General features: G+C 33.8%; 1 protein-coding gene across 4 annotated transcripts; it reads left to right on the top strand.

The window, feature by feature from the left end:
* The first annotated feature begins 352 nt into the window (after positions 1 to 352).
* LOC147078689 (ATP-binding cassette sub-family G member 4-like) lies at positions 353 to 27,911 on the top strand. Of its 4 annotated transcripts, XM_085960369.1 has the most exons (12): positions 353 to 512; positions 1,521 to 1,695; positions 2,435 to 2,558; positions 2,870 to 3,059; positions 5,311 to 5,456; positions 5,849 to 6,087; positions 6,687 to 6,818; positions 7,563 to 7,765; positions 9,817 to 9,985; positions 12,346 to 12,446; positions 12,652 to 12,807; positions 27,656 to 27,911. In XM_085960369.1, the coding sequence occupies exons 2-12, from the start codon at positions 1,587 to 1,589 to the stop codon at positions 27,734 to 27,736; spliced, it is 1,650 nt and encodes a 549-aa protein (XP_085816495.1). In that variant the 5' UTR covers positions 353 to 512; positions 1,521 to 1,586; the 3' UTR covers positions 27,737 to 27,911. The 4 variants fall into 4 exon arrangements, 3 of the variants coding, with proteins under 3 accessions (XP_085816495.1, XP_085816492.1, XP_085816493.1); XM_085960366.1 differs by lacking the exons at positions 353 to 512; positions 27,656 to 27,911 and adding an exon at positions 14,756 to 15,557 and having other exon boundaries at positions 1,482 to 1,695; XR_015072202.1 differs by lacking the exons at positions 353 to 512; positions 9,817 to 9,985; positions 27,656 to 27,911 and adding an exon at positions 14,756 to 15,557 and having other exon boundaries at positions 1,482 to 1,695.

Genomic DNA, 27,911 nt, shown 5'->3' with positions numbered 1-27,911 from the left:
CTTTTTCGTTTCATCGCAAATAATATGATAATTGCGATATGTTTTGATGTAAATGATAGAAAATTATTTGTGTCATAAAATAATTAACACAGATTTCAAAACCGCAAGGAAATTTAATTAAGTTTAATCTATTAAATCTACATGAACGTAAAATGTATCATTGTTGAAACAATTTTATCGCAATAATCGTCATTAATGATCAAAGGTTCAATTCTTTCCTCACAATACTGAGATAATCGACTACCGTTTTTATAAATTCGTATTGAGAGGTTCTTACTATCATATTTATGATAAGATTATGTTATTTGTACCTTTTTAGTACTAACGAAACAATCAGTAAACGAGACATTTTATCTAACGAGAGTCATAAGTGATTTTAAACACGTGTCCGAGAAGTGACATCAATTTGAAATGTCTTACGAAAATTTCATTGAAATATAAATAAAATATTGACCTCGTCATAAAAGTGTATCGATTGGATTAAATTATGACAGTTAGTGATGCGTTTAACTGTAAGTAACGTACACATTATTATGCTCATAATTATGGTAGATATCTTGTAAATGTCATAATTTTAACCTAAAAACAAAGAACAAACTTACTACAAGACGATAATGATTGTCACATTTTCTTTCTGAAGAATCGTAATCGTTCACCGCATGACACTTATTCGTGCACCGCAGTACGTGAAACATGAGTTCGTGTAACATTTAATCAAATGACGAGTTCTTCGTTGAACATTTCACGGTGGAGTATATTTGTACGTATGCTACAACATGTGGCGAATTTTATGAGATGTCTTTACTAGGTTAGGTTAGGTTAGGTAAGGGTTAATCTAATTGGAACAGTACTATTTGCAAACTATCGCTGCATTTTGTAAGATACGTACAAATGTATTCCACGGTGAAATGTTCAATGAAGAAATCGTCATTTGATAAAATGTTATACGAACTCATGTTTCACGTACTGCGGCGCACGAATGTGTCCCGCGATTAACTGCATACGTACAACTTACATGTTACCCTGAATAATGGGGTAAATAAAACAAAATAATGGGTTGAATATGAAGTACTTAATAATATCTAAAAAGAATTGTTATCAAGGCAACAATTTGATGGGAAATTTCATATTAAAAAACAATTAATTTTTCTTAGTAAACATTTCTTCAAAGAGTGCAACCGAATGGAGAAAAATAATTCGGATCTGGTGTCTAGTGGTGGTGGACCAGTCTAACTAACTAAATTTCTCAATATTTAAGTATTCAATTTGATGTTCTGATAAAGTATTTGTAGGTTAAACTATTATATTTTATGTAATCGTTGAATTAACGGGTGCGCTGATAAACATATTATAAAAAATATCAATGATTGTTTTTTTTTCTACCAGACTAGTGAATGCTTTACATTTTTTTTTATATATTATTGTATAATATATTATATGAAACATTGCAACATCAAATCAAGAATATTTGATATATGATCATAACCTACTATCAATTAAAACTTATATATGTTTTTTAGTTTACCTAATAAATCGATTTGACTCAAAGCAGAAAAATAGTTGGAAAAACATATCAACTTATCAAAATGGATGAACAACTAAACTGTCTCGATGTGATTAATCTCAAAAACTATAATAGAACCCCTTCAAATATCAGTTTTGAAAACGTATGCTACAAAGTGACATGCAAACAGAGTGAGTACCTATTTATCTGTACTAATATTCTTAGCATCACTTAACACACTAAAAATTTAAATACATGGGTATTAGGGGTATAATATCAGGATAATAACAAACATTATTGATGGTTTAAAATCAAGGTCTGAATCGATGATAAAAACTAAAAGTCACATAATTGAAACTAAAAAAATAGTAGTACATATTGTAAAGCAATAATATATAAAGAGATTACCCTCACTTGTATCCATGGCCCCCACAAGGGGGGGGGGGGGCGAGACAGGGCTCTAGCCTGGGAGCTCGGGCTCAGGAGGGGCCTGGCGAGGCGAGTCGACCAGATAAGTGAGATAAACATTTTTGATTGACAACAAATTTGATCTAATAGTGAAAAAGTCGCCTGCGGCGCTATTTTCCTTCAATAATATTATTATTTAACATTATGTAATTGTACCATACAGTTTTTAATTATGTAATACTCGACATCTTCATAATTCAAATGGTTGTATTAAAATATACAATAAAACAATAAATATACACATTAATTTTTCCGCATACACCATTTGGAAAACGCTACTGTAGTGGATCACACTGCCTTTGTCCTTAGCGATAGGAAGAGGGGCCCATTCTTGTACCTATTTATTCTCTACGCATGATGTGACTATCTATTTGGATTTTATTTTTTATGAACCTTTTGTTGATAACGTATGATAGCGACAAAGCATATAATTTTGTGTGAAACGTTTGTTGTATGTTGCAGAAAAAGGTGAAAAACATATTCTTACAAACGTATCGGGGACTTTTAATTCTGGAAAATTGACTTGTATATTAGGACCGTCAGGGGCTGGAAAATCTTCACTGCTAAATATTTTTGCAGGACTTAAGTAAGTTACATAATATTATAATTTTACCGAAGTTGAAGAAAATATTTTTTCTACACAGATATTTAATTAATTAAAAAAAATAAGAGTTATTTGATTGTACCTACGTATTTTCAAAAATAACTATTGTGTAGCTACCCGTATTTTAATTTCCTAGCAAAAATTTAAAAGATTTACAATTTAATATTGATGAAAACAAAGTATTATTCGGAGAACGTTTATTTCATCATTTAGATATAATACTATTAAACAAGCACTGTGCTGTAAAGTTATTTTAAGTCATCATAATGCTTTTCACGTTAAATAATGAATAGGACGACAGGTGTGAGTGGCAATATCATGATAAATGGAAAGCGAAGAGACCTTGATGACTTCCAGTGGCAATCGTGCTGCATCAGCCAGGAAACGGCAATGCTTTCACTCCTGACTGGCCATGAGACGATGATGATTGCTGCTAATCTAAAGCTATCAGCCCGACTTCTTCCCAGTCAAAAAGAGAAAATTGTAAGTCATACCGCATGACTTAAATTAAAATTTAAAAAAAAAACAATGTTGTGTCTTTAAATAAAAGTAGATAGGTACTTTTATTTTTGTTGAAATTATTTTTAAATCGTAACTCACACATACGCCATAAGGTTGCTATTACTTTATGATAAGTGTAAATATTTGTAATTAACTATTTTTTTATTCAACGAATAATTTACAATACGCAATACTCGAACAATGCAGGTTCGATTCCTGCGGGGCGTCTTACTTTTTTGAAGTTATACTTCTTTTGAGGCGAGAGTGAAATTGAAAGCTGCACGCGCACACCGTTACGACAGTATGAAAATAGCTGTGAATCAGTCAGCTGTATACAAACGTAAGTTTGATAGTAAAAATATTGTTCCTTTGCCTAGGCCAGGGGTCGGCAAACTTTTGGACCAAAGGAGCCAAATATGAGTGGCACAACGGTTAAAAAAAATCGAAAGCCATACGTATATTTATATAAATATGATTTATTTATATGAATTAATCATATTTTATAAGTGTTTATTTATTAAGCGAAGAAGATTTCCCGAAAAATACTAACGTAAATATATGTTTTTATTGTTGAAATTATAAATATCATTTTTACAGAATATGAATTACATACAATTTTTGCGCATTCTTAAAACTAATGTGAACAATGACCTACCTACCTTCCTTGCATTTCTTTGGAGAGTTTCTGTATGTTTGGTATGTAGCTTGTAGTTTTTAATTTCAGGCGCGACTCCAAATTCTCATCGGTTATTTGGCTTCTCTAAATGCTATTTATATTGTTAATGTTTGAAAATGATTGTTCACATACATATTAATTATGTAGACTCGAATATGAGTTAGGAAAGCTATTCCATATATTAAAAATCGTAGTATCTACCTTATGTCGATCTTTTAGAGCGCTCCACTTACAAATAAAATTGCATTTTTCTCTTTCCAAATCCTCAATTTTGGTGGCAAAACCTACAAATTTGGGGCTCCATAACTCTTTGCTTGTTAAATCCACCAATAAAATTGTATTTTAAAAGTGCTCGTGTCCAAAACAACAACAATCATACCTTTTTGCATCAGCCATCACGGAGGGAAAATTAGTCTCGCGATAATGTCATTATACATAATATAATAAGTGTAGTACAAATCCATGATAAAAAATAAAAATTGTGAATTTTGAAAAAGTTTTGTAAAAATTGGGAATTGGGAATTTGGCTAAGAGCCGCACGCCAATACCCAAAGAGCCGCATGTGGCTCGCGAGCCGTGGTTTGCCGACCCCTGGCCTAGGCAACGAATTTATTATTGTCGGCCATTTGAAATTTACTTACGTAAACAGACGATTAAACGTCAAAGTGATAGTTATTACTTTAAAAATAAAAACAACGAGAAATAACAAGATAATTAAGAGCTAGTCGAAGAATCTAGGTTATCACAAGTTTTGTTTTTGTTTTGTTACGCCAAAGAAGTATAACTTCTAACGCGCGTACATAAGTACACGCACCGATTTTTTCAAAAAGATTTTTTCTATTGGTTATGTTATAATATATTGTCACATGTATGTACATATTTGTATTTAATGAACATATGAGTAATAACTTAAGTAGGTATGTGATTTTATATTGATAATTTATTAAAAATCGTATCCGATAAAAATCTGTAAAAACAGTAAAGTTAAAACATATAAATACCATACATATAATGAATATTATACAAAACAAACATTTATTACTAAAATCTGGAGAGAATAACATACATTTTTTAATCATCATCAGCCGGGGTCAATCCACTGCTGGATGAAGGCCTCCCCAAGCTTATTCCAACTCTCTCGGTCCTGTGTCATTCGCTGCCACGTATTTCCGCTAAACTTTACCAGTGCGTCAATCCAGCGGCTTTTAGGGCGACCCTGTGGCCGTTTCGTGCCCCTTGGGTACCATTGGATGACGGCATTTGTCCAGCGGCCGTCCTTTCGGCGAGCAATGTGCCCCGCCCATCTCCATTTCAGCTGTTTGGAAACGTCTATTACATCGCGTACTCCTGTCTGCTTCCTAACCCATTCGTTTTTCTTTCGGTCCTTTCGCGTGATGCCCAACATACGCCTCTCCATGCCTCGCTGTGCGACTCTTAGCCTTTGGACTATTATAATAATAGATTGTAATTTTGTATGGTTTAAATTTATTTCTCACAAATATAGGACATTATAAAATGTGATTTGGGAATATTTTAAAAAATATTGACTGTTTTCAGGTGTCCGATATAGCTGATATATTGAATCTTCAAAACATAATGAATACGAGAGTGTCGGACATTTCTGGAGGAGAGTTAAGACGGCTTTCTATTGGAGTTGAACTCATCACAAACCCCCCTGTCATGTTTTTTGATGAACCTACAAGGTAAAACATTTATTCCCATAATATTTCCAAACAAAAATTTGATAGTCGGAAAATTAACTAAATTTTTTTTGCTAAACTATTCCATCCGCTCTTGATCAAAAAATATGTAAGTATCTATGTATATAATAATAATTAATTTTTCAGAATTATTATTTCAAATACGGCAGCGTGTTTTTAGAGTTTGATAGCAGCTATCAAATTGATCATTCAAAATAAATGTCGTTAAATAATGGGTCCAAAGTTTATTGAATCTAACTCTTAAGGATACACGCGAAAATAAGACGCATATATAAGAAATAAAGTTCGACCGATAAGCTAAATTTTGTGTCTTTGTTTTCAATATAATGATTCTGTCTGGTTACAGTTTTTCATGGGTGCTTGGTATTTTTCAGCGGCTTGGACATCGTATCTTCGTGTCAAATGATCTCTCACTTGCGATCTCTCGCCCGCGGTGGAAGAACCGTGGTGTGCGTCATCCACCAGCCTTCGTCCAAGATCTTTACCATGTTCGATGACATTTTCCTAATGTCAAATGGCCAACTCTTGTACGGCGGTCCAATAAATTCCATGCTTCCTGTATTTGAATCAGCCGGATTCAGCTGTCCGAAATATTACAATAGAGCTGATTTTGGTAAGCGACACATTATTATTATTATAATTTCTCTTCTTCTTTCTGCAATCATCTATCAAATGATGACGACCAAATCATGGCATACCTTCCTATTCTGTGGCAGTAAATTTTTCCGATTTGCACATTGATTCCAAAATTTCTGTCGATTTCGTAGACTATGTAATTAGCGATGCTTATCTCTATAGATATTTTTGACGTACGCATTTTTCTTCCAATTGATATTATTATTTTGACTTATTTATTAAAAAAATCATTGTAATTAATCAGTCAGTCATTGAAGTAACTTTTTAGTTTATTTGCCAAATGCAAATCAACATTTGTGTGCATGTAATATTATAATAATAATATTTAGCTTAGATTTCATTAAAACCGTTTGTGTGTCGAATGTATCAGAGGTATCTTTGAAGATGCTGAGGTAGCCTCGATGTTATTGATATCTGTTCTGGAAGTTACGTTGTGTGTGCGTGATATAGTACTTCGGGTTGTGAAGAATGATACACAGTTGTTGCATTTCTTGGTTTTTTATTATAGATAATATTTTGGATACAAATGCTATAATTAAATTATTATAATCCGAATTATTTCGATTTCATTTTCAGTATTGGAAGTGGCTACTCGTGAACTTAAAGGTGATATCGATGCTTTAATGGCCAGATCTATAATTAATACAAAACTCCAATATCACAATTCTTCCATATCAAAAAGTACTGAAGAAAAATCTCTGGTATCAGGTATTTAATATTGTATACCTGTTCATTTTATTGCAAATGCTTAGTTTGTATAAATATCGTAAGGATGGATTAGCCTTTTCAAATGTTTTGATATTTATCTGAGATCTCTCAGACCACCATTAGTGAGTAAGTGAGAATCCATGACTATGTATCCATTGTATAGTTATGTATTAATTATGCTCCTATTGCGCCATGGAACTTATCAAGAAAAGACCGAAAAGTATTGTATTTTTCGTATATGTTCATGATAACTATAAAGTGAGAGAGGATTCGATAGATGGACTTACTGTAATTATGTTATATTGCATAGTTTGTTTTGAGCAATTTGCATGGAACAGCGACTCCAATATCTACGATGGCCGTGCGGCTTAAGCGTCGGCCTATAGCGCCGTTGGTCCCAGGTTCGAATTCTGGTTCTGGCAAAGTACACACATTGTTTTTCAATTAGTGTATGAGTCAGAGTATGGACCTAATGGGTTGAGCAAGTGACTGACATCCATTTCTCGTAAAAACAAAATCTTTTAATACAAACCTCCACTCTGTGGAGGCCCATATAATCTTATTAGTATCGGACATGATCGGAAGAAGAAGAATTTGCATGGAACAGCGACTAGTTCTGTTCAGGTTCAAGCCATAAACTGTTGGATAACAAATTATAATATAATCCCTTACTCCAAACAATCCGTGTCGTCTATCTTAGAGTATACATGAACGGTAATGATTAACCATTTTTATATTTTACAGATGAGCGTGAGTACATATTAAGACATGAAGAAAGTATTTCACCACATTTGAGTGAAAGAAATGTTGATGTTGGCCAAGCATTGTCAGTGACTATTTCTGTTGACGATTCTAAATGCAACTATAAGAACACATATGCAATATCAGAATGGGAACAATTTACTATATTACTAAAAAGGTCCACACTTTGTATATTTCGCGATAAGGTAAGTAATATTCACTGAAATGGATAATTTAATGCTAAATTTTCACTACTTTCTAAAGTAGATGACAGTAGAAAACCCGACCGATAGGGTCTGAATAATCGGCAGACGTATATACGTGTGTCTCTGTCTGTCTACTCTCAACAAAAACCAATAAAATTAACAACAATACAGAAATAATCAAGGCTACAAATAATAAGAAATTCAGACCACCGAATCATTTATTGCGTATTTCTCAGTCCAATGCATTTACCCACATTAAGTGAGTAAAGCCTGAGAAGGGAGGGTGGTGCATTATGCATAATTTGACCAGACGTCCCGTTTACACCGTGACAGTCCCGTTTTCAGGCGGCGTGTCCCGGTGTCCCCGAACACAGCTTCGGAACGCCAAAGTGCCCCGTTTTCGAAAAGAAAGAAACTTGTGACCAAGATACAGAAATATTTGACGAGTATTCACTTATTTCTAGCTACATGACACCGCAAAAATTGTCTGAATGGAACACTGGGAATGTTTCAACCGAAAGTCGTTGGGTGGATTGTTCAAACACTTTCGCGCCAATAATTTGATTCACAAGAATTTTCATATAAATATTGAATATATTTTAATGCACCAATAGAAAGGGTCTTCTCTCTTATGAATAAGTTGTGGACGAGTGAAAAAACACAGTTGAAAGTAGGTGTCCTTAAAGGAATGTTAATTATAAAAGTAAATTCGAAAAAATCCTGCCAAGAATTTCATACACCAGTGGGTCTATTCTATACTTATCGACCGCTAAAGTGATAAAGTGATAAATATTATCAAACTTAGGGTAGGTTTGTATCAAAATATTAGCACTTATTGTAACAATTACACAAAGTTGGTTTTTATTGTTGCAATAAGTGCGATATTTTAACAGCAGCAAGATAGGTGCAAAAATACCACTTTAGTGCGATAAGTATAGAATAGACCCACTGATATACATAAGAAAATTTGTTCTTCGGAACTTTCGGACTTTCTCTTAGGCATGCTTACATACTGCAGTCTGCAATTTAGAAGAAATCTTTATTTAGCTACGTATTTTTTTCGACTTATACAAGGTATAAATGAGAACTCTGCCATTCTGGGCAGTGTTGACCTGTGTGTCCCTGATAACTATCTTAGAAATAGAGACCATCAGTTTTTTATTCTCCCAAGGTGCAGAACCAACCTGCCACTGGTAATGCCAATTGGGAGAGTGATAACTATGTTCAACGAAATTGCTTCGGGTGTTGATATATTCCACCTACGTGAGAATGAGTTTAGGTGGATGTTGTTTTATAAATTCTTAAAATAGGGTCTGCTTAACCCATCCGGTGTACTTCCTTGTACCTATCTAATTCATCTACTGATATATCTCTTTTTTTATGTAAAACTGTTATATTTATATATCTTTGTTTTTAAATGTCATGTTGTGAACGTCTTAAACTTATAATTTGTAACGTCCATAATATGTTAAAAAAATAAATGAATTGAATTGAATTGAATTGAATAAATTTTTATGTATTCATATACTTGTATGTACTTTTCATTAATACATAAAATAATATTATGTACTATGAAAATATATGTGGGAACTCATCGTGCGTTTTATGCGCCTACTGAAACATACCGATAATCTTCAAATAAATAAATAAAATAGGCAACCTACTATGACACGAAAAAGACATTACTATCTTGTCAATTGTATTGTATAAAAGTGTGAGACGCCTAAAATGGATAGGTAGCTACCTTTTTTTAGGTGTCCCGGTTTTGGGGAAAAAATAAATGGTCACGTTAATTATGCACGATACTTATCTCTATGTTATATAGTTAATTACTGTATTTACCTACATTTCTATTATTTGATATTATTAAAATGCATGGATAAAAATATGAATTAATTTATATAAAAAAAATAATGGCGAATACATCTTCGTCGTTTCCCAAATACGCAAAAAATTACCTGCCCGTTTTCTTTACAGCTACATTATAATTATGTAAAACATGAAAATGCTGCATTCATTTAATAACGCAGGTATTGTAATTCTCCTTTCAGCAATTATCAAGAATGAAGATCATAGCCCATATTGTTGTCGGGGTGGTCTTAGGATTAATTTACTTCCAGATCGGCGACGAAGCATCCAAGATCACGACGAATGCATCATTTTTATTTTTCATGTTAATGTTCATATTCTTTGCAAATTCATCGCCGTCAGTTCTGAGATGTAAGATAAAACCATTTTAATTAAAACATAGCTATATATTTTTAAGTAATAATAATTTCATATTGTATTAGTAGGGTATTATATTTAAACCACAGTAATACCACACTACCACACTAATCGCTGCTGATGAAAGAGAACTCACAGAGCTGCTACACAGGGTAGAGGAAGAGAGTCGCAAATACGGACTCCTTATTAATAGGACCAAGTTAATGGTTGTTGATCGGGCCAACCTTCTACCAACACCAAGTACACTCCAAAACCTCGAAACAGTCGATCGGATCGACCATCAGCGGAAAGAGCGGATGCGAAGCGGAAATAAGAAGGCGCACACAGATTGCAAAAAATGCGATGACACGCCTTACCACTATATAGAAGGATTGGGGAATTTCGATTGCCACAAAAATGATGCTTGTGCAAACATTAATGTTCTCGATATTTCTATACGGAGTTGAGTCGTGGACCCTGAAGGCAAGAGAACGGAAGACAATTGATGCCTTTGAGATGTGGAGTTGATGCCGAATGCTTCGCATTTCTTGGACGGAGCACAGGACGAACCAGTCAATCATCCAGAGACTGGAGATAAACGAACGGCTCTCGACGATATGTCTGAGAAGAATTCTGCAATTTTTTGGACATATTGTCAGGCGCGGACCGGACAACCTGGAGAGACTGGTAGTTTTGGGTAGCGTCCAAGGAAGGCGAAGCAGAGGAAGAGCGTCTGCACGATAGAGTGACCAAGTGAAAGAGCTGACTGGGGGCACCATCCATACTGCCCTGAGAGAAGCGGGAGATCGAGAAGGATGGAAAGTCTTGGTCGCTCAGAGGATGGCGAAATTTAAATGTGGTCACGATCCTCAGTCATGAGTGCACAACCAAGAAGAAGAGATATTTAAATCTCATATTCAAAAGAGAATTTGACAATCAAAAATGGATAAGTCATGCTTCCAATAGAATATTTTTTGGGTCAGACCAAATTCGCAGTCAACAAGATGCAGAAAGATACATATTATTTGTTTAACTTTTTAGTCATATTTTTCACTTTTATTACATTAGTAAATTGAGTTAAAAGTAAAATATTCTATTGTAAATTATACATATTATTACATTAAGCATGAAATAAATGAGGGACGATTTTTATAATATAAACTAACTTAAAAATCCTATGACAGGTGATAAAAAATAATTCATTGTGTTAGTGAAGTTAGTGTTAGGTTTTAAAAAAAAAGTACTATTTTTCATTCGATTTTACTAACTCGTACTAAAACACTCAAATTGTATACATACTTCATTTTCATAATATTCCTGTCTGAAAAATAGATAAGTAGATAGATTTTTTATGCATAATGTAAAAATGTGAAAAATGGGAATATGTATTTTTATTCGAGTATTAATTATCTATACCTAATGAGTCGTAAGCCTCTCAATATTTATTTCATAAGAATAATTATCTATTCTTTCTTTCGACCATGTCCGATCCTAATAGGATCATATGGGCCCCCACAGAGTGGAGGTTTGTATTAACAGATGATTTTATTTTTACGAGAAATGTATGTCAGCCACTTGCTCAACCTATTAGGTCCAAACTCTGACTCATACACAAATTGAAAAACAATATGTGTACTTGCCAGACCCAGGATTCGAACCTGGGACCCTCGACACTATAGACCGGCGCTTAAGCCACGCGGCTATCGTGGGTGTTATCTATTACCCTCTGTTATATACAGTGATGTCCCGTGGGGGTAGGCAGATTGAGCGTCGCTTTGGGACGGCAGTAACTCGAAGGGCGGCAAATCGAGGAGAATCATTAGATATATTTAGAAATAGGCACCTTAACTTAGTAATAACGGAAATATCTTTCCATTAAAAAAATCAGCTCACTGGTCAACAGGACTGTAATTTTTCGTCGGGTTCGCGATGTCTAGCTTACTTTCATTGTTCTTGGACGTCCCGTCCTTGAAGACCAGCAATGACGCGTGCATATTTGCGAATTATATTATATTTAGATATACAAGTACTTACTTAATTAATTTATCGAAATATTTTTGCCAGTCATTCGCGAGTTTTGAACGTTGACAGGTGTATTTTTAAATGTATCTGAAACCGCGGACCCGCAATATTGTTTATTGAAGTATATATGGCATTTAAATAAGATTTAGTGGTATTTTGTTAGTAATGTATCCATACAACACATTTCTTAGGTAGGTCCTGAAAGGATGATAAAAGGTATCTAATGTTTTTAAAAAAAATGGTGCGGCTCTTTAGCGCTGCCTAGGGGTGGCATTTTATCTAGGGACGTCACTGGTTATATAGTTTATTTTCATACATAATATTACCTTTGTTTCATTTTTTTTGTATTACAGTCCATTCGGAGGCAGCAGTTTTCCACAGAGAGCATATGAACAATTGGTATTCCCTTCCAGCTTACTTCTTTTCAAAATTATTAGCTGAATTACCACTACAAGTAAGTTTAATTATATTTGAAACCAAATATCATACTAGTGTTAAGTACCGACTATTACTCGTTATATATAGTTTTTAATAATATGAAAATCTTTTTGTCATGTGAATATTTTATTGTAGTTGGTATAACACCCGTTTCTGAAGCAACGTGTTGAATAAAATTTCTACAACTATACCTCGATAATATATTTTTTCTTGACTTTCAGATTATCTGTCCGACTTTATTTTTACTAGTAAGCTATTTGATGACAGGTCAACCGTTTGATTTCGCCCGAATATCTTCAATATGGCTGGTGTGTGTCTTCACAACTATATTAACACAATTATTTGGATTTGTAGCGGGTGTTGCGTTTAATATTGAGGTAAGAATAAATCTAGCCATTTTTTATAATCATTTCATTTATTTATAATTTATCGACAAAAAATCAATGGTAAAATAAAATGTATATATTTGTACAAAATTAATAGAACCTAGTAGAAGTGGTAATGTGTCGTTAATAATATTATCAAAAAAAAATGTAGCACAAAACTATTTATTATAAAAATAATTTAAAAATAATTACAAGATAAAATGAACTTTTTATATACAACGTTTTCAAATTTTCTGTTGAATCATATAAACTTGACTTGACTAGCTTAAACGATCAAAAAAATTGTAGAAATAATACTGAAATGTCATTTTGACATATATTGATTTTCATAGTAACGCACGTATATATTAATAATTTAGTTGCTAGGACCCCAGACCCCTAGCAACCAATAATGGTGTCGAAATAACTTTTCATACAAAACAGAATTAACAGAAAATGAGTTCAATTCTACTTATAGATGGCTGAAAAAATGCATTGGCACATCGTGTTCTGATATATTCTAAAAGTTTCAAATGTCTAGCTAGTCGGGAAGTTAGTTAAAAATCGATTGTAAGATTTGTACTGGACAAACAACCACCGGACAAACAAGAATTCGAGCTAATAAAAACGTTGTAAAATCGTATTTACCAACCCACCAATAGCATTCAGAATGACTACAAGATAAGTAGGTACATTAGTATATATTATGCCATAATTATTATGACATATGTGATGTCAAATTGTCTTCGTCTAATATATAGATAGAACATCATCTCTTAAAATGAACTTATCTCAAATAAATGACACATATTTTTAAAACTAGTACAAATTAATTTGTCGGCAAAAGGCTTGATTGATGAAATTGTTATTAGCTATTAATGGATTTTTACTATTTGTGAATTGGTATGATGATGTTTAACAATTATTATTCACATTGATACAAAAGATATCGTACAAGTTTCATGGAGCCCTTTTACATCATCATAAATGGGGAGATTATTTAGTGTAAAACTGTTGTTTTCTGTGTTAATAATTAAATTATTTTTCGATTTAATCAATTTTTTACTGTTGTAATAATATCGTCACTATACAGGCCAACTTTTTGTCGTAACCCTCAAATATCAAATTGTTCAGGAAGTGAAAAAAACTGTGGGTATTGGATTTACTTATTATTTTTTATAATATTATTTTATTATTTTATTACAAATTGAGAATTTTATTTTATTGACACACCAGTGGCTTATGTTTAGAGGTTACAGCATTTGGCTGGAATATTTTTTGTCGAGTTACAAATGGCTTAAAGAATAATTTTGAATTATTTTGACATGAACTATTTTTTTGGGATTTATGATACTTGTCCAGTTCGTGTAAGATTATGCAATAAGTTCATTGCCATCAAAATGTCACTTCGGTTAAAAGTGGAGGTTACGACAATTCGAGGGCTTAGTGTCAAACAACACTATCTACAAAAGTGCAACTTTACAGGAGAGCCAAAGATCGTTATTTTAGATTCTTGTAACTCAACAAGGGAAATGTTTATTTATAACCTAATGTCAATATTTTATAATTTATTGGGTATTGTACATTTATCTTGCTTATGATGATGTTAAAATTTATAGGGATAGTTTTAAAAAAATATGAAAACAAGGGTAACTTATGTAGTTAGCGTTAAACTTTACTGACGATTTAATAAGAAATTAGAAAAGATTGACATAACGTTGTTTGACTATCATGTAGCCATAAATGTTCAAAAAGCTCAAAAAAAAAAAACACTTTTTGTAGATAACGTTGTCTGACTTTAAGCACTCGAATTGACATGTACAGTGACGATGTGTTGACTAAGGAATAAGGAGAACCACATTTTATGAAAAAGCATGGGAATGGTTCCTAATAAATTAAATACATTAAAAAAAAGAAACTAGACGGATATATAAAAAAAATGTTTTATTTCAAATTTCAGCATGGCCTCTTTCTATTTCCTACTCTGACGATACCAATGGTGATATTTTGCGGATTCTTCATTCGATTCGAAGAAATCCCCGTATATTTCAGATTTATGTCATACATTTCGTATTTGGCTTACGCATTCCATGCCATAATGCAGTGTGTTTACGGCTACGGTAGACCAGACCTGAATTGCTCGGAAGATTTTTGTTTTCATAAAAAACCGAAGAAATTTCTAGAAGATATTGACATGTTAAAAGGAAATTTCATTACCGATATCTCATGTCTTATAGGCTTTATTTTATTAATGCAAATAATACTATTCGTCTCGTTGAAATATAGAATATGGATATCACGATAATAAGTCAAATTATATTATATTAGTCAATTTTTTAGCCGCCTACGTAAATGTAGAGGCTACAACTAACTACTCGTGTAGTTATTTTGCGGACTTGTCAGTGTTCCGTTTGTTTATTTGAATCTAGACTACGACTATTCACAATGTGCTCCTCTATCAACTACTTTACCCTTCTGAATAGGGGTTGAGAGAATGATTAATAGTAAATCGTCGTAAATAAATTTTTGCAGTGGAACATACATCCGCATTCTGTAGCTATGCATATACTTTCTCTGGAGCGATGAAATTGAGCACTCAATTATATTTTTTTATTATTATAGACGTATAGTTATTTAATTTAATCACTTATCTAAGTAGTTATTTTACATTTTTATATGTTTGTATTGTTCCTATGTAATGTAAATCCTGTGAGAAATGATCAAATGCAAATAAAGTGTTAAAAAAATGTTTTTCTTAAATGAAATGAATAGCTTTCTTCATCTATGTCAGTGTTTCCCAACCTTATTTGTGCCATGCCCCACTTCAACGCTAAAAAAATCTCCATGTCCCCCCCTTATCATAATTTTATAGTTACCTAACAGATTCTGAAAAAAAAAATGAATTTCTTCAAATAAAAATGCACATATGCAATACTATTTTTAATTTAACTTTCGTAAGTAAATATGTATATTTACTTAGAATGTACAACTCGGAAGAAAATTAGTGCGATCGGCTTTGTGTGAGGTGCAAAGAGTTTTTATGTGAGGTACCAATTTGGTCAATTTTAATCTTAAATCTCTACGGTTTGTGATATCAAAATGATTTATTTTTTTCAGTAACAATTAATCATGTAGGTACCTACAGCGCTTAATATGATGATATGAATGGCAACAGTGATTTTCTTGCTAAATTTGTCATAATTAGGTATTTTGTTTCCGTCTCAATACAAACCCACGCCATTGTATTTTTTATGTTAAAATTGTTTTAAAATATTCATTATTTTGCAATTCTAAGAATTCTTCTTGATACTGCATGGCCACACCAGTTATATCTAGCAACATCAGTTGAGTTATCTAAGGTGGGAAAGCAATTTCTTTGAAATCTGGAAATCTGTCATTTAAGTCATTTAGCCATTTTTAATAATTTGCGCAATGACCCCCAAAACATTCAAATTGCACCCCGATGGAGCGTACGCCTCACGTTGGGAATCACTGTTCTACGTGTATAATTTTTTGATAATTAAAAACTTACATATACCTCAGAGGATTGGGCATACCGAAGTAAAGACGTGGAGGTGGTAAATTAAGACAGAATAAATCCTTACGTACCCAGATACGTAGTACATAAACGGTACATAATATAATGTCATTTATTATAATATTACATTTCATATTTTTTGGTCGTTAGATATTTCGGTTACGTTTGGATCATTTGACTTGACATTTGACTAAATTATTGTTTTGTGATTTTTTTACATGATTTATAATTTTAGTAGTAATTTTCCTTTAAAAATCAAAAACTATCCTTCCTTCCACGGCGCTACATCCCGGGGTGGGATTTGGCCTCGTCCACAACCACTCTCCACTCACTCCGGTCTCTCGCCATACTTCTCCAGTTACCGGGTCTTCATATATGAAGCCAGTCCACTTCTACGGCGTCAGCCCATCTCCTTCTTGGACGGCCTCTGGACTCTTCCGTTGGGGTAGCCACTTCGTCATGATCCTTGGCGCTCTAAATTCAGGCATTCTCTCCACATGTCCCGCCCATCGTAGTCTTTGGGACTTACAGTATCTTATGATTGTTTTCTGTTCAATCAGCTCTTCCAACTCGTGGTTCATTTTTATTCTGTAGTTCCCATTTTTCAACGTGGGTCCAAAGATTTTGCGGAGTATTTTGCGCTCGAAGACAGCTAATTTGTTTTCCTCCTTTTGAGTAAAGCACCAAGTCTCACAGCCATAAGTGACCACTGGCCTTATAATTGCTTTATAAATTAGAAGTTTACTTCTTCGGCCTAGAATTTTCGACCCCACCAGTCGCTTGCAGGCATGCCAGCATTTATTTCCGGAGATAAGGCGGATTTTTATCTCCTCTGCTGTCTTATTTTGGGTAGTTAGGCTGGATCCGAGATACGTGAACTTGTCCACCCCTTCATATGCATGCTGTCAAAAATCAAAAAAACTATACTTACATTAATATGAATGAGGCTAATCGAACAATTAATGGGAAAAGTCCGATTGATAGAATTAATAATTAGGTATACCTATATTAGCCAAAGGATTAGGTACACTTGAGATAGGACAGTTAGCAAACGTTACTCATACTTCCTTATCTCTTTAAACCAGGATATATGTTTAAACAAATTCCCCCAATATGATTATGACATATGATTGATTACCATAGAATATGGACCATCAACATTGTTATCTATGATTTCGTTGGATAATGACGTGCAGACGTAGGTATTAGCAGGTGAGAATTTAAGTTAATTTTCTTATCTATGAACGTATAATCAATGATTTATAATTGTAGATACTAATTTAAATCATTTTAAGTATGTACTTACATTCATAATTATTAATACAGTGTAGCACTGATAAGACAATTATTGTACAATATGATTTATCAATTATTTGCATCTATGTAGCTATATCAAAATAATATGTAAGTATACATACAATGTTGTGTAGTATAATAATATTTATTTATTTAGTGTTTGAAACTTTCACGGTTATTTATACAATTAGGTACCTATGTCACAACAACATATTTCGCTCACGACATACAGTTAAATAAAAAACCAATAATATATAAAACTGGTGATATACTTCAAGGAAAAAATATCAATCGCCAGTGATACGTCAGTCAGTCGACGGAGTCACTAAGGCCCGTTTCAGACGGGACACCGGTGTCGCGCTCGTATATGATAAGGAGGCCTTTGTATTCGAATAAAAAGGCTTTTGTATTATGTTTATGAATGCCCCAGAGCTAATGAGTCAACGCATAATTTTACGTTATAAATTAGAATATAAAACTGGCTGCGGTAATAAAAACAAGTGTTTCGGCGGCTTGAGAATGTAGCGGCCGACGGATAAGTGTACCGGGCACGGGTTGACTCATTAGCTCTGGGGCGTTCATAAACATAAAACAAAGGCCCGTGTTTGTTCGAATACAAAGGCTTCCTTTATTAATACGAGCGCGACACCGGTGTCCCGTCTGAAACGGGCCTAATGTCTGCATCGCATATTGCGCACCATGACCTATCAGCTACTTGTAACGGTTTTAATGAGGTGGACGTGTCGTTCAAATGTCCTGAATTTGATATGGTTGAAATTATTAAAAATATGCTGAATTTACAAGTTGCCAAACCGCTTCGTATATACAATTATGAATCCATGAAAATAGCTCGTTTATTATCATTTATATAGCAACTGTATGACCTGTTGAACGACAAGAGATCCGATGAAAACATGAAGAGTTGGCACAAATGCAAGATGGACGAAGATTTGTCAAATATATGCAAATAAAACTGGTTTCATAAGTACATTTTTTTTACTATGTCCGATCTAATAAGATCAAATGGGTCTCCACTGAGTGGACAGTTTGAATTGACAGATTTTAGTTTTTACGAGAAATGGATGTCAGCCACTTGCTCAACTATTAGGTACATCTCTGACTCATACACAAATTGAAAATCAATATGTGTACTTGCCAGACCCAAAATTCGAATCTACAACCCACGATGCTATAGGCTGACGCTTAAGGCGCGCGGCCATCGTGGGTGTTAGTTGTATGTAAGTACATATAAGAAGACTCAAACGAGACTCAACTTTACGTTCAATTGTCGGAGTCAAGACTATGATTAGCTTCATTTTCTTTGTCATATATACCTTAAATTAATTTTTTTAATTTCCATGTGCTTTTCTGTCCCTGGCACCTTGCATTAGAGTAAATTCTTTAAACTCAGTCAGAGCTCACTTTGAGCGTAGCAACCTCAGTCTTGGGTATTTTCTCCCAGGGCATTCCCAGGAAAAATTGAAATATATGCTTCACATCGTCACTGTAGGGTCCTGTGATACGCTCAATTAACCCCGTGTGGTGCGGGGCGGGTTTTGGTTTAGAGGGATTAACTTCAATGTCGGAGTCAGGACCCATGCAGCACGATAAAGTAGAGCAGAAATCTTCCACTTCTTTATGAATATGATAAATAACGAGCGAAAAGTCATACATTACTTCCATTATGTAATGCGAGAAAGGCAAATCTTTTTAATGCTTAGGTACCAAAAAATGAAAAGAATATTATTTGTACTAATGGTGGCGGTGGCATGCCAAGGTTTTAAAATAATTATGGACTGCATTTTTAGCTTCCATGAAGCGCTTTTCCTCTTACACTAAGTGAAGACGAGCTCCTCTTCCACTTAAAAAAATATCTTCAATATGTTTAGCTTTTCCGCCCAATGACATGCGTGTCTTAAAGCTTCTCTTTAGCTTTTCTTCCAATCAGCTTTTTCACCGAAAAGAAATATACATCCAGAATTCCAGGGAATTTTGCCAGTTGCTACGCATCGTCAGTGGTCTTCGCCTCGGTTGCAGTTTTATAATTTTTTCTTCCACATCTCAGGGGAATACAACAATTTTTTTTCGACCATTTCCGATCCTAATAGGATCATAATATGGGCCTCCACAGAGTAGATGTTTGTATTAACAGATTTTGTTTTTACGAGAAATGGATGTCAGCCACTTGCTCAACTTATTAGATCCATACCCTGACTCACACACAAATTGAAAAACAATATGTGTACTTGCCAGACCCAGGATTCGAACCTGGGACCCACGGCATGATAGACCAACGCTTAAGCCACGCGGCTATCGTGGGTGTTATCTATTACCCTCTGTTATATACAGTGATGTCCCGTGGGGGTAGGCAGATTGAGCGTCGCTTTGGGACGGCAGTAACTCGAAGGGCGGCAAATCGAGGAGAATCATTAGATATATCGATTCGGCCACCGTGGGCAAACAATGGGACCGTGGGACAACAAATAAAATGATCTAATTAACTATTTTTTTATTCAATGAATAATTCACAAGATTTAAGAATGTAACATTCTAATTATTGAACATACTAGTACATAATTTTGAAAACAGTTCTGAGAAAATATATTATAACCGATAGAAAAAATCTTTTTTGAAAAAAAGCGCTTTTGCGCAAAATCGTTTTTGTAAGTTTCACTAGCACCGTTCATATGTAGTACAGCAGTAATACATTTTATAATGGCGTTTCAATGTAATTACTAATTACTAACCTTGTTTTGATAATTAACAAATGCTTTATTGTAACACCATAATTTGTTATAACCACATTATACGAAGATGACCGCGTAAATGTCAGTTTAATTCATAAACAAATGTAGAATCACACAACACACCAGAAAGTATGTGTTTGACGCTGCGCTCATCAGAACGATATCAGAGTATTGTATTAATTTTGTATGAACCTCGTTTCTTTTTTTTATGTTACAACGTTTTTACAACGATTTTTTAGCTCGTATTCTTATTTATCCGGTGGTTCTTTGTCCGGTACAAATCTTGCAATCGATTTTTAACTAACTTTCCGACTAGCTAGACATTTGAAACTTTTAGAATATATCAGAACACGGTGCCAATGCATTTTTTTAATACTTGTAGCCATCTTTAAGTAGAATTGAATTCATTTTCAGTTAATTCTGTTTTGTATGAAAAGTTATTTCGACACCATTATTGGTTGCTAGGGGTCTGGGGTCCTAGCAACTAAATTATTAATATATACGTGCATTACTATGGAAATCAATATGCATGTCAAAATGACATTTCAGTATTATTTCTATCAAGTACAATTTTTTTTGATCGTTTAAGCTAGTCAAGTCAAGTTTATATGATTCAACAGAAAATTTAAAAACGTTGTATATAAAAAGTTCTTTTTATCTTGTAATTATTATTATAATTTATAATTGATGTGACTCTTTAAATAAAATAGCTTAATGTAGTACCAAAGCTAAAATTTTATTATGCACGAGAAAATATGGACAGATTAATGGAGCTTATCATAATTATTTGTTGGGTTTTAATTAATATTGCTGGTCAGTTTTAAACATTGAATAATAAACTCGCTTTATGACTGCAGCTCATTTTAAATCAGTCAACTAAACGTCGTTTATTTGATTTAATAACAACTAAAAAAACAACTTTTAAAAAGCAAAGAAATAAAATATTATTTATTTAAAATTTCAGACTCTTACAGTACAATACATAAATATAATCCTGGCATATGAATATTGGAGTATCATTACTATATACCTATCTATATATTATTAGATTACTTGTTGAACGATTAAACCATCGGCTGATTCCAAAATCGCATAGTACCTAATGACTACAATGTTATATTATGTAAATTCTTGTATGACCAATCGCAAATCAACCGATTTTTTAAATCTGTGTCTGGTAACAGATCCGATTGCGTTTTCCTATGTTTTTGAATCGCACAAACATATCAATATAATATTATGTAGGTATTTTATTGGGTTTTGCATTTACTCGCATCTATTCCGGTACCTCTATGGTATAAAGCCCACCAAAAAAGCGTTCGGTGCGCTCACTACTGAGCAGGCCCCCTCCCACCCGCGCATTACCCTTCACCTATGTAATAAGGGGCTCAAGGAGCACAAAATAATTATTATTATCAGCGTCTCTCATAACAAAACAATAAAAATATTATTAAATATCTCGGGGCTTGTAATTAATATCGGACACGCAATAACAAAACAAAGAGTTCACTGTTCTTAAATAATGGCTTCTCGCCCGTCTGTCGATGACGCTTCGAGGAGCGTGATTTTGCTTGCCGTGTTCAATGAATGGACTACGTTGTATTTTCGTTAATTCGTATCGCTGAGAAGCCAAAAACGGTGACTCACGGGGCAGGCGGGCACAATGCGTCAAGTCCAGTGTGCGCTGGCGTATTTGATTACGTTGTATTTTCGATGATTCACATAGAAAATGCGCGAGCGCCCCGTAAGCCTGCTTTAGTGGACTTTATGCCTATATGTAATTAAGTATTAGTCGTGGCGACGGGTGGTTTTGAAAAAGAGGACCATTATAGTGCAGAAACATTCATATGACTATTATTTCACGATGGATGCCGAAGATTGCCGAAATATCCCGGACGCCAGGACTAAAATGTAGATAGTCTACTACCGTCGCGATTTCCATACTCTATATTTTAGCGCAGCATATAGGGATATTTGCATGAATACTATAAACGCTAACAGACAAGAAATGTCATTCATGTAACTACCATTCACCATATCGATACTTTTCAAATATTTTTTCGGTTTTTTAAAGAAACAAAACTCTTGTGAGCAATGCAGATCTGGCCTGTCGTAGCCATAGATGCTCTGGATGACAGCATGGAAAGAGTAGCCGAAGTAAGACACGTGCGATAACCATTTTAAGTAAAAGGGAACTTCTTCAGGCCGAATGAAAAATCCGGAAAATAACAGCATCGGAATCGTCAGAGCAGGCAATAGAAACAAACCGAGCTGTAATATAACAAAAATAATCAGAAAACAAAACTGAAATAATAATATATACGATCACAATATCAGAATAATATGTTACGAATATTCATTGACGTGTTGAATGACGGACTTTAAAAATAATATATTATAACAATTCAATTTCCTGGGCATGGCCTTCACATCATGAAGCGGGCCCCCAGGCTAGGATGTTCGGCGGGCCCCCCTACCTATCGCTAAGGGTAAAGTCAGTGTGATGCGCTGCAGTAGCTTAATGCATATGGTGTATTTTTAGCGATTTTTTAATATTTTGAATATGTACTAGTACATCCATTTGAATTATGGAGTTGTCGAGTATCGGCACATAGTAAAAAATTGCATTGTACAACCAAATAGTTTTAATTACTAATATTATCAAGCAAAATAGCGCCGCAGGCGACTTTATTACTATTAGAGAAAATTTGTGATTTGTGTTATCTCACTTATCTGGTCGGCTCGCCACGCCGGGCCCTTCCTGAGCCCTGTCACCCCCCCCCCTCGTGGGGGCCATGGTCCTGGGACATAAAAAGTATTTCTATGGCTTTACCAATAGTTTAATTTGGTCATTAAAGTCAATTTTAAAACATAATCTTTAAAAAACTACGTATATATAAATAAAAAAAAACAATAAATAGGATTTTTTCATTATGATGGTACATATATATTCTTACTTCAATATCGAATGCAACGCCCGTGGCCAGTCCGCATAAGTGACCAATGAATGTTACGAGTATGCAGACAACCCACATCAGATATATACGATAGGCATCCAGAGGCTGACCTGTCATAAGGTAGCTTATTGACAAAAATATTGTCGGACAGATGACCTGCAATAGAAGAAAACTGAATAATTCATATCGGATAACTATAAACAGTTTTCATTGATAAATATTAACTTCCTGCTAATTCTATATTACATAAAGTCGTTCGGAAAACTATAGAATGAATTCGTAAAAGTCCACCGAATTAGATAATATTAAAATAAAAACAAATTGAAAATCAGTTGAAAGAAAAATTCAATTTACCTGTACCGGTATATCGGATAACATCTTTGAAAAGAAATAGGCCGGTAAAGAATACCAATTATTAAGATGTTCTCTTTCGAATACTAATGCCTCAATCGGAACTGAAAACATGTAATAATTATAATATTTTCTCCAGTGTGGATAGACCTTAACAATGAATTAGATATGTACCTAACTATGTATATAATTTAACATACTAGGTAACATCGTATTGGAAATATTTTTTCATATCCTTTCTCATTATTGAGGATGGTGATCACTGAGATCCCAGGTGTTCATGAAATTTGAAGCATCCTTCGTAAACACTACTTCTTGAACGCGTCGATTCACTTCCTGTCAAATTCTCCGGGAGTCAAATAAAAATATTAATGCATGCCATAATGAAAATAGACTTATTCCTGAAAATTTATAAAATAAAAACAATATTTATTTTTGGTCTAACAAAATATTGTAAAATGAAATGTCTTACATTTAATAGTTGATAACACCGAATTTGCAAAGAATAGAAACATCAAAACGAAGAACAGGAAAGCTGAATTTGTAGTGATTTTTGAGGCCTCGTTTCCAATCTGGAAGTAAATAAGTCCTAAGACTATCCCAACAAAAGCGTGAACCACTATCTTTGTGAATGTCATGTACTGAAAACAAAATTAATAATGTGAATAAAACAAGAATTTCAAACAGCTCGCAAACCTGTATCATCACTTGCAAGCTACTATAAGATTGTGGGATTAATTTAATTTAATTCCTATTTAATTATCCTATCCTATTCCTATGCCACAATCTTGTAATAGATCGTCATAATCAATGACGGAAAAGTTAGTTTTTCTGGAAAAAAGGTTCTGGGTATATTTGTTGCTTTTAAATGGTAAATCCGCAGACATCATAATATTTAACTTACGAGTACGATAGTTTGGAATTTATTTTTTAATACTGTCAATACCATATTTTATGGACGCCAAACCAGGAGATGTCCAGGAGAGTTGAAGCTTTCGAGATGTTGGTGTGATGACGCATCCTGATGAATCGGATGGGAAGGGACCAAAAAGCTAAGCGTTGTATCAAAACCAGAAAACTACAATACCTATTTATTATGAAAGGACAAAAGTACAGCATTCCGCAACTTGACAGATCAATGGGAAACGTATCAAAGGACGACGCCGCTTGTCATGGCTTAAAAACATCCGCGATTGGTACTGGTGCAGCTCTACCAAACCGTTTTGTGTAGTAGATTATAAAGAAAAATTCGCCCTGATTGTGGCCGACCTCCGTTAGGAGATGGCAGAAGAATGTCTTATTAATACCACATTTTTATTAGCTCGTATTCTTGTTTGTCCAGTACAAATTATTTCTTGTTTGTCCATCAAGTGATAATATTGCTTATTTTACAAAGTTTTTCTTAGGTCGTATTCTTATTTGTCCGGTGGTTGCTTGTCCGGTACAAATCTTGCAATAGATTTTTAACTAACTTCCCGACTAGCTAGACATTTTAAACTTTTAGAATATATCAGAACACGATGACAATGTATTCTTTTAATACTTTTAGCCATCTTCAAGCAGAATTGAATTCATTTTCAGTTAATTCTGTTTTGTATGGAAAGTCATTTCGGAAAAAAATCGTAAAAAGTAAAACACTATTATTGGTTGCTAAGGGAGTCTTAGCAACTAAATTATTAATATATACGTGCGTTACTATGGAAATCAATATGAAATGTCAAAATGACATTTCAGTATTCTATATTTATTCATTATTTCTATCAATTACAATTTTTTTTGATCATTTAAGCTAGTCAAGTCAAGTTTATATGATTCAACAGAATTTAAAAACGTTGTATATAAAAAGTTTTTTTTATCTAGTAATTATTATCATTATTAAATTATTATAGGAGTATCTTACCTTATCACGAATTGTACTAATAGCAGACCTTTTAATTAAAACAACAAATTGCCTCCATTGTGACACGGTAAAAGTTTTCTTGTATTTGTTTCTATCACCATTCATAGAATCGGATGATGCTAACATTTGTTGTATATCGGCCAATCTCCCATGGCAATCTGATATGGTACTTTCTTCTTGGCTTGTGGACCCTGAATAAAGATTTTTTTTTATAATAATTAAGCCTACAGCGACCTTTTATAGAAATTTCTGGATAATGACTTTTCAAAACTAGTGGATTGAGTCTTTTGAGACTACATGACGCAAATCATGGTAACCGGACAAAACAGAACAGCCAGGGGAAAAATGAAACATTATTTTTTTGTGGAATCTATTTAGGTTAGGTTAGGTTAGGTCATTATTTCGTTGTACCTAGTCACCCAATCATTTTGAACATATTATATTGATTAAGATGAGATATCCTAAGCTTGCCGGCAACACCGAGTTAAGTCCCGTTTATTTGAGGCTTTCTAGCGATTAGGAATGCAGAAATTAAAACACACCATGTCCGATACTAATAGGATCATATGGGCCTCCATAGAGCGGAGGTTTGTATTGACAGATTTTTGTTTTTTTTTACGGGAAATGGATGTCAGCCACTTGCTCAACCTGTTAGGTCCATACTCTGACTTATACACAAATTGAAAAACAATATGTATACTTGTCAGACCCAGGATTCGAACCCGAGACCCACGACGCAATAGGCCAACGCTTAAGCCGCGCGGCCATCGTGGGTGTCAGAAATTAGGTATATTATTTGATTTATCATGGCGCATGTTGAAAATCTGTGCTTTTAAAAATCTATCAACATAATAGAGATAGGACAATTTATTTCAATATTGAATTTATATATCAAATGTAATAGTTATATTTATCGTTGTTCTGTTTTGTCACTGTTCTGTTTTGTCATGGAACCGCAAATCATATCCTCTGAAAATGTCCTGAAATGTGTACCGAAAGAGAAATCTTGTTCAATTTGGTCAAACCGGCTGTTGCGGTCGGTGATATAAATTATTTTTACATGATTGTTTATTTGTATGCGTGCATATGTATATAGCGTGCAGGTATATACTAGGTTTAACCCTTACAATGATGTATATTATATCTACAATCAACTTCATTTAGTTTACCTGACACAGAAGAAATTTCTTCGTTGGTCATGTTGGAATAATATTCTGAGATCCTTGCACTTGATTTCGTTGCTAAAGTGTCGACATTACCTTCAATTTCATGACTTGCTACTTCCAATGCTGAAAAAATCAACGTAGATCAGTTGGTCTATACTTATCGACCGCTAAAGTGATTAATTGGGTTAGCATTTACTTGGTAGAATTCCATTTTATAAGATACCTATGAAAATAAGTGATAAATATTATCAAACTTAGGGTAGGTTTCTATCAAAGTATTTGCACTTATTGTACCATCTTACTGTAATTGTTACAATAAGTGCTAATTGATACAAACCTACCCTAAGTTTGATAATATTTATCACTTTATCACTTTAGCGGTCGGGTCGATAAGATGTATAGAATGGACCCACAGAGGTGGTCGAGAATTCTTGAGAATTATTAGAATCCTTTATACCCGTTATTCGATTTTTTTTTAATTTAGAGTTTTTCAGTTATTGAATTAAATTATATTACAATTTATTTATTTACACATAATGAAATGAAATTACAAATTTAGGATGTTCACAATCTAAAATATAAAAAACGGTTTTTAAACACAAATATACAGTCTAAAAAGCGTATAAATATAGTCTAAGGAAGGCAAGGTATAAAGAGTAAATATAAAAAAATGATACATGGAAAAATTCCCTATTTTAAAAATTTATCCAAACTCATCCTCATTTCCTGAAAAACTTTTACTGGGATTGTCAAGAATTCATAGAATTTTCATATTTTCCTTCGTTCGGAAGATGTAGAGAGAGAAAATGTTGAAAATTCGTTAGTCTAATGTGGTTCACTATTCTTATAAAATTTAACTTTAAACCTATAATGGAGTATGATAATATTTTTCTTACCAAAATCAGCACGGTTGTAATATTCTGGACATTGAAATCCGGCTGATTCGAAGACTGGTATCATGGCGCTTATTGGACCACCGAATATGACTTGACCGTTTGACATGAGAAGCATGTCATCGAATAAGTCGAAGATCTTGGACGACGGCTGGTGGATTACGCAGACCACGGTTCTTCCTGCGCGCGCGAGAGACCTCAAATGGGAGACAACTTGACATGCCGAGATAATGTCCAACCCGCTGGAAGATAGCAATATACAAATTAA

This window comes from Rhyacophila brunnea, unplaced genomic scaffold, assembly GCF_057557595.1.
Source record: "Rhyacophila brunnea isolate RB1 unplaced genomic scaffold, BYU_Rbru_1.0 scaffold_11, whole genome shotgun sequence".
NCBI classification, from domain to species: domain Eukaryota; kingdom Metazoa; phylum Arthropoda; class Insecta; order Trichoptera; family Rhyacophilidae; genus Rhyacophila; species Rhyacophila brunnea.
Note: the sequence above shows the minus strand (reverse complement) of the source record. Positions and strands in the feature narration are given on the sequence as shown.

Bases quoted from the DNA above. Each gene is read 5' to 3' on its own strand.
- LOC147078689 (XM_085960366.1), top strand. From the start codon at position 1,587: ATGGATGAACAACTAAACTGTCTCGATGTGATTAATCTCAAAAACTAT. The intron at 6,819-7,562 runs GTATTTAATATT...TATATTTTACAG, and splicing joins AGAAAAATCTCTGGTATCAG to ATGAGCGTGAGTACATATTA. The intron at 9,986-12,345 runs GTAAGATAAAAC...TTTGTATTACAG, and splicing joins ATCGCCGTCAGTTCTGAGAT to TCCATTCGGAGGCAGCAGTT.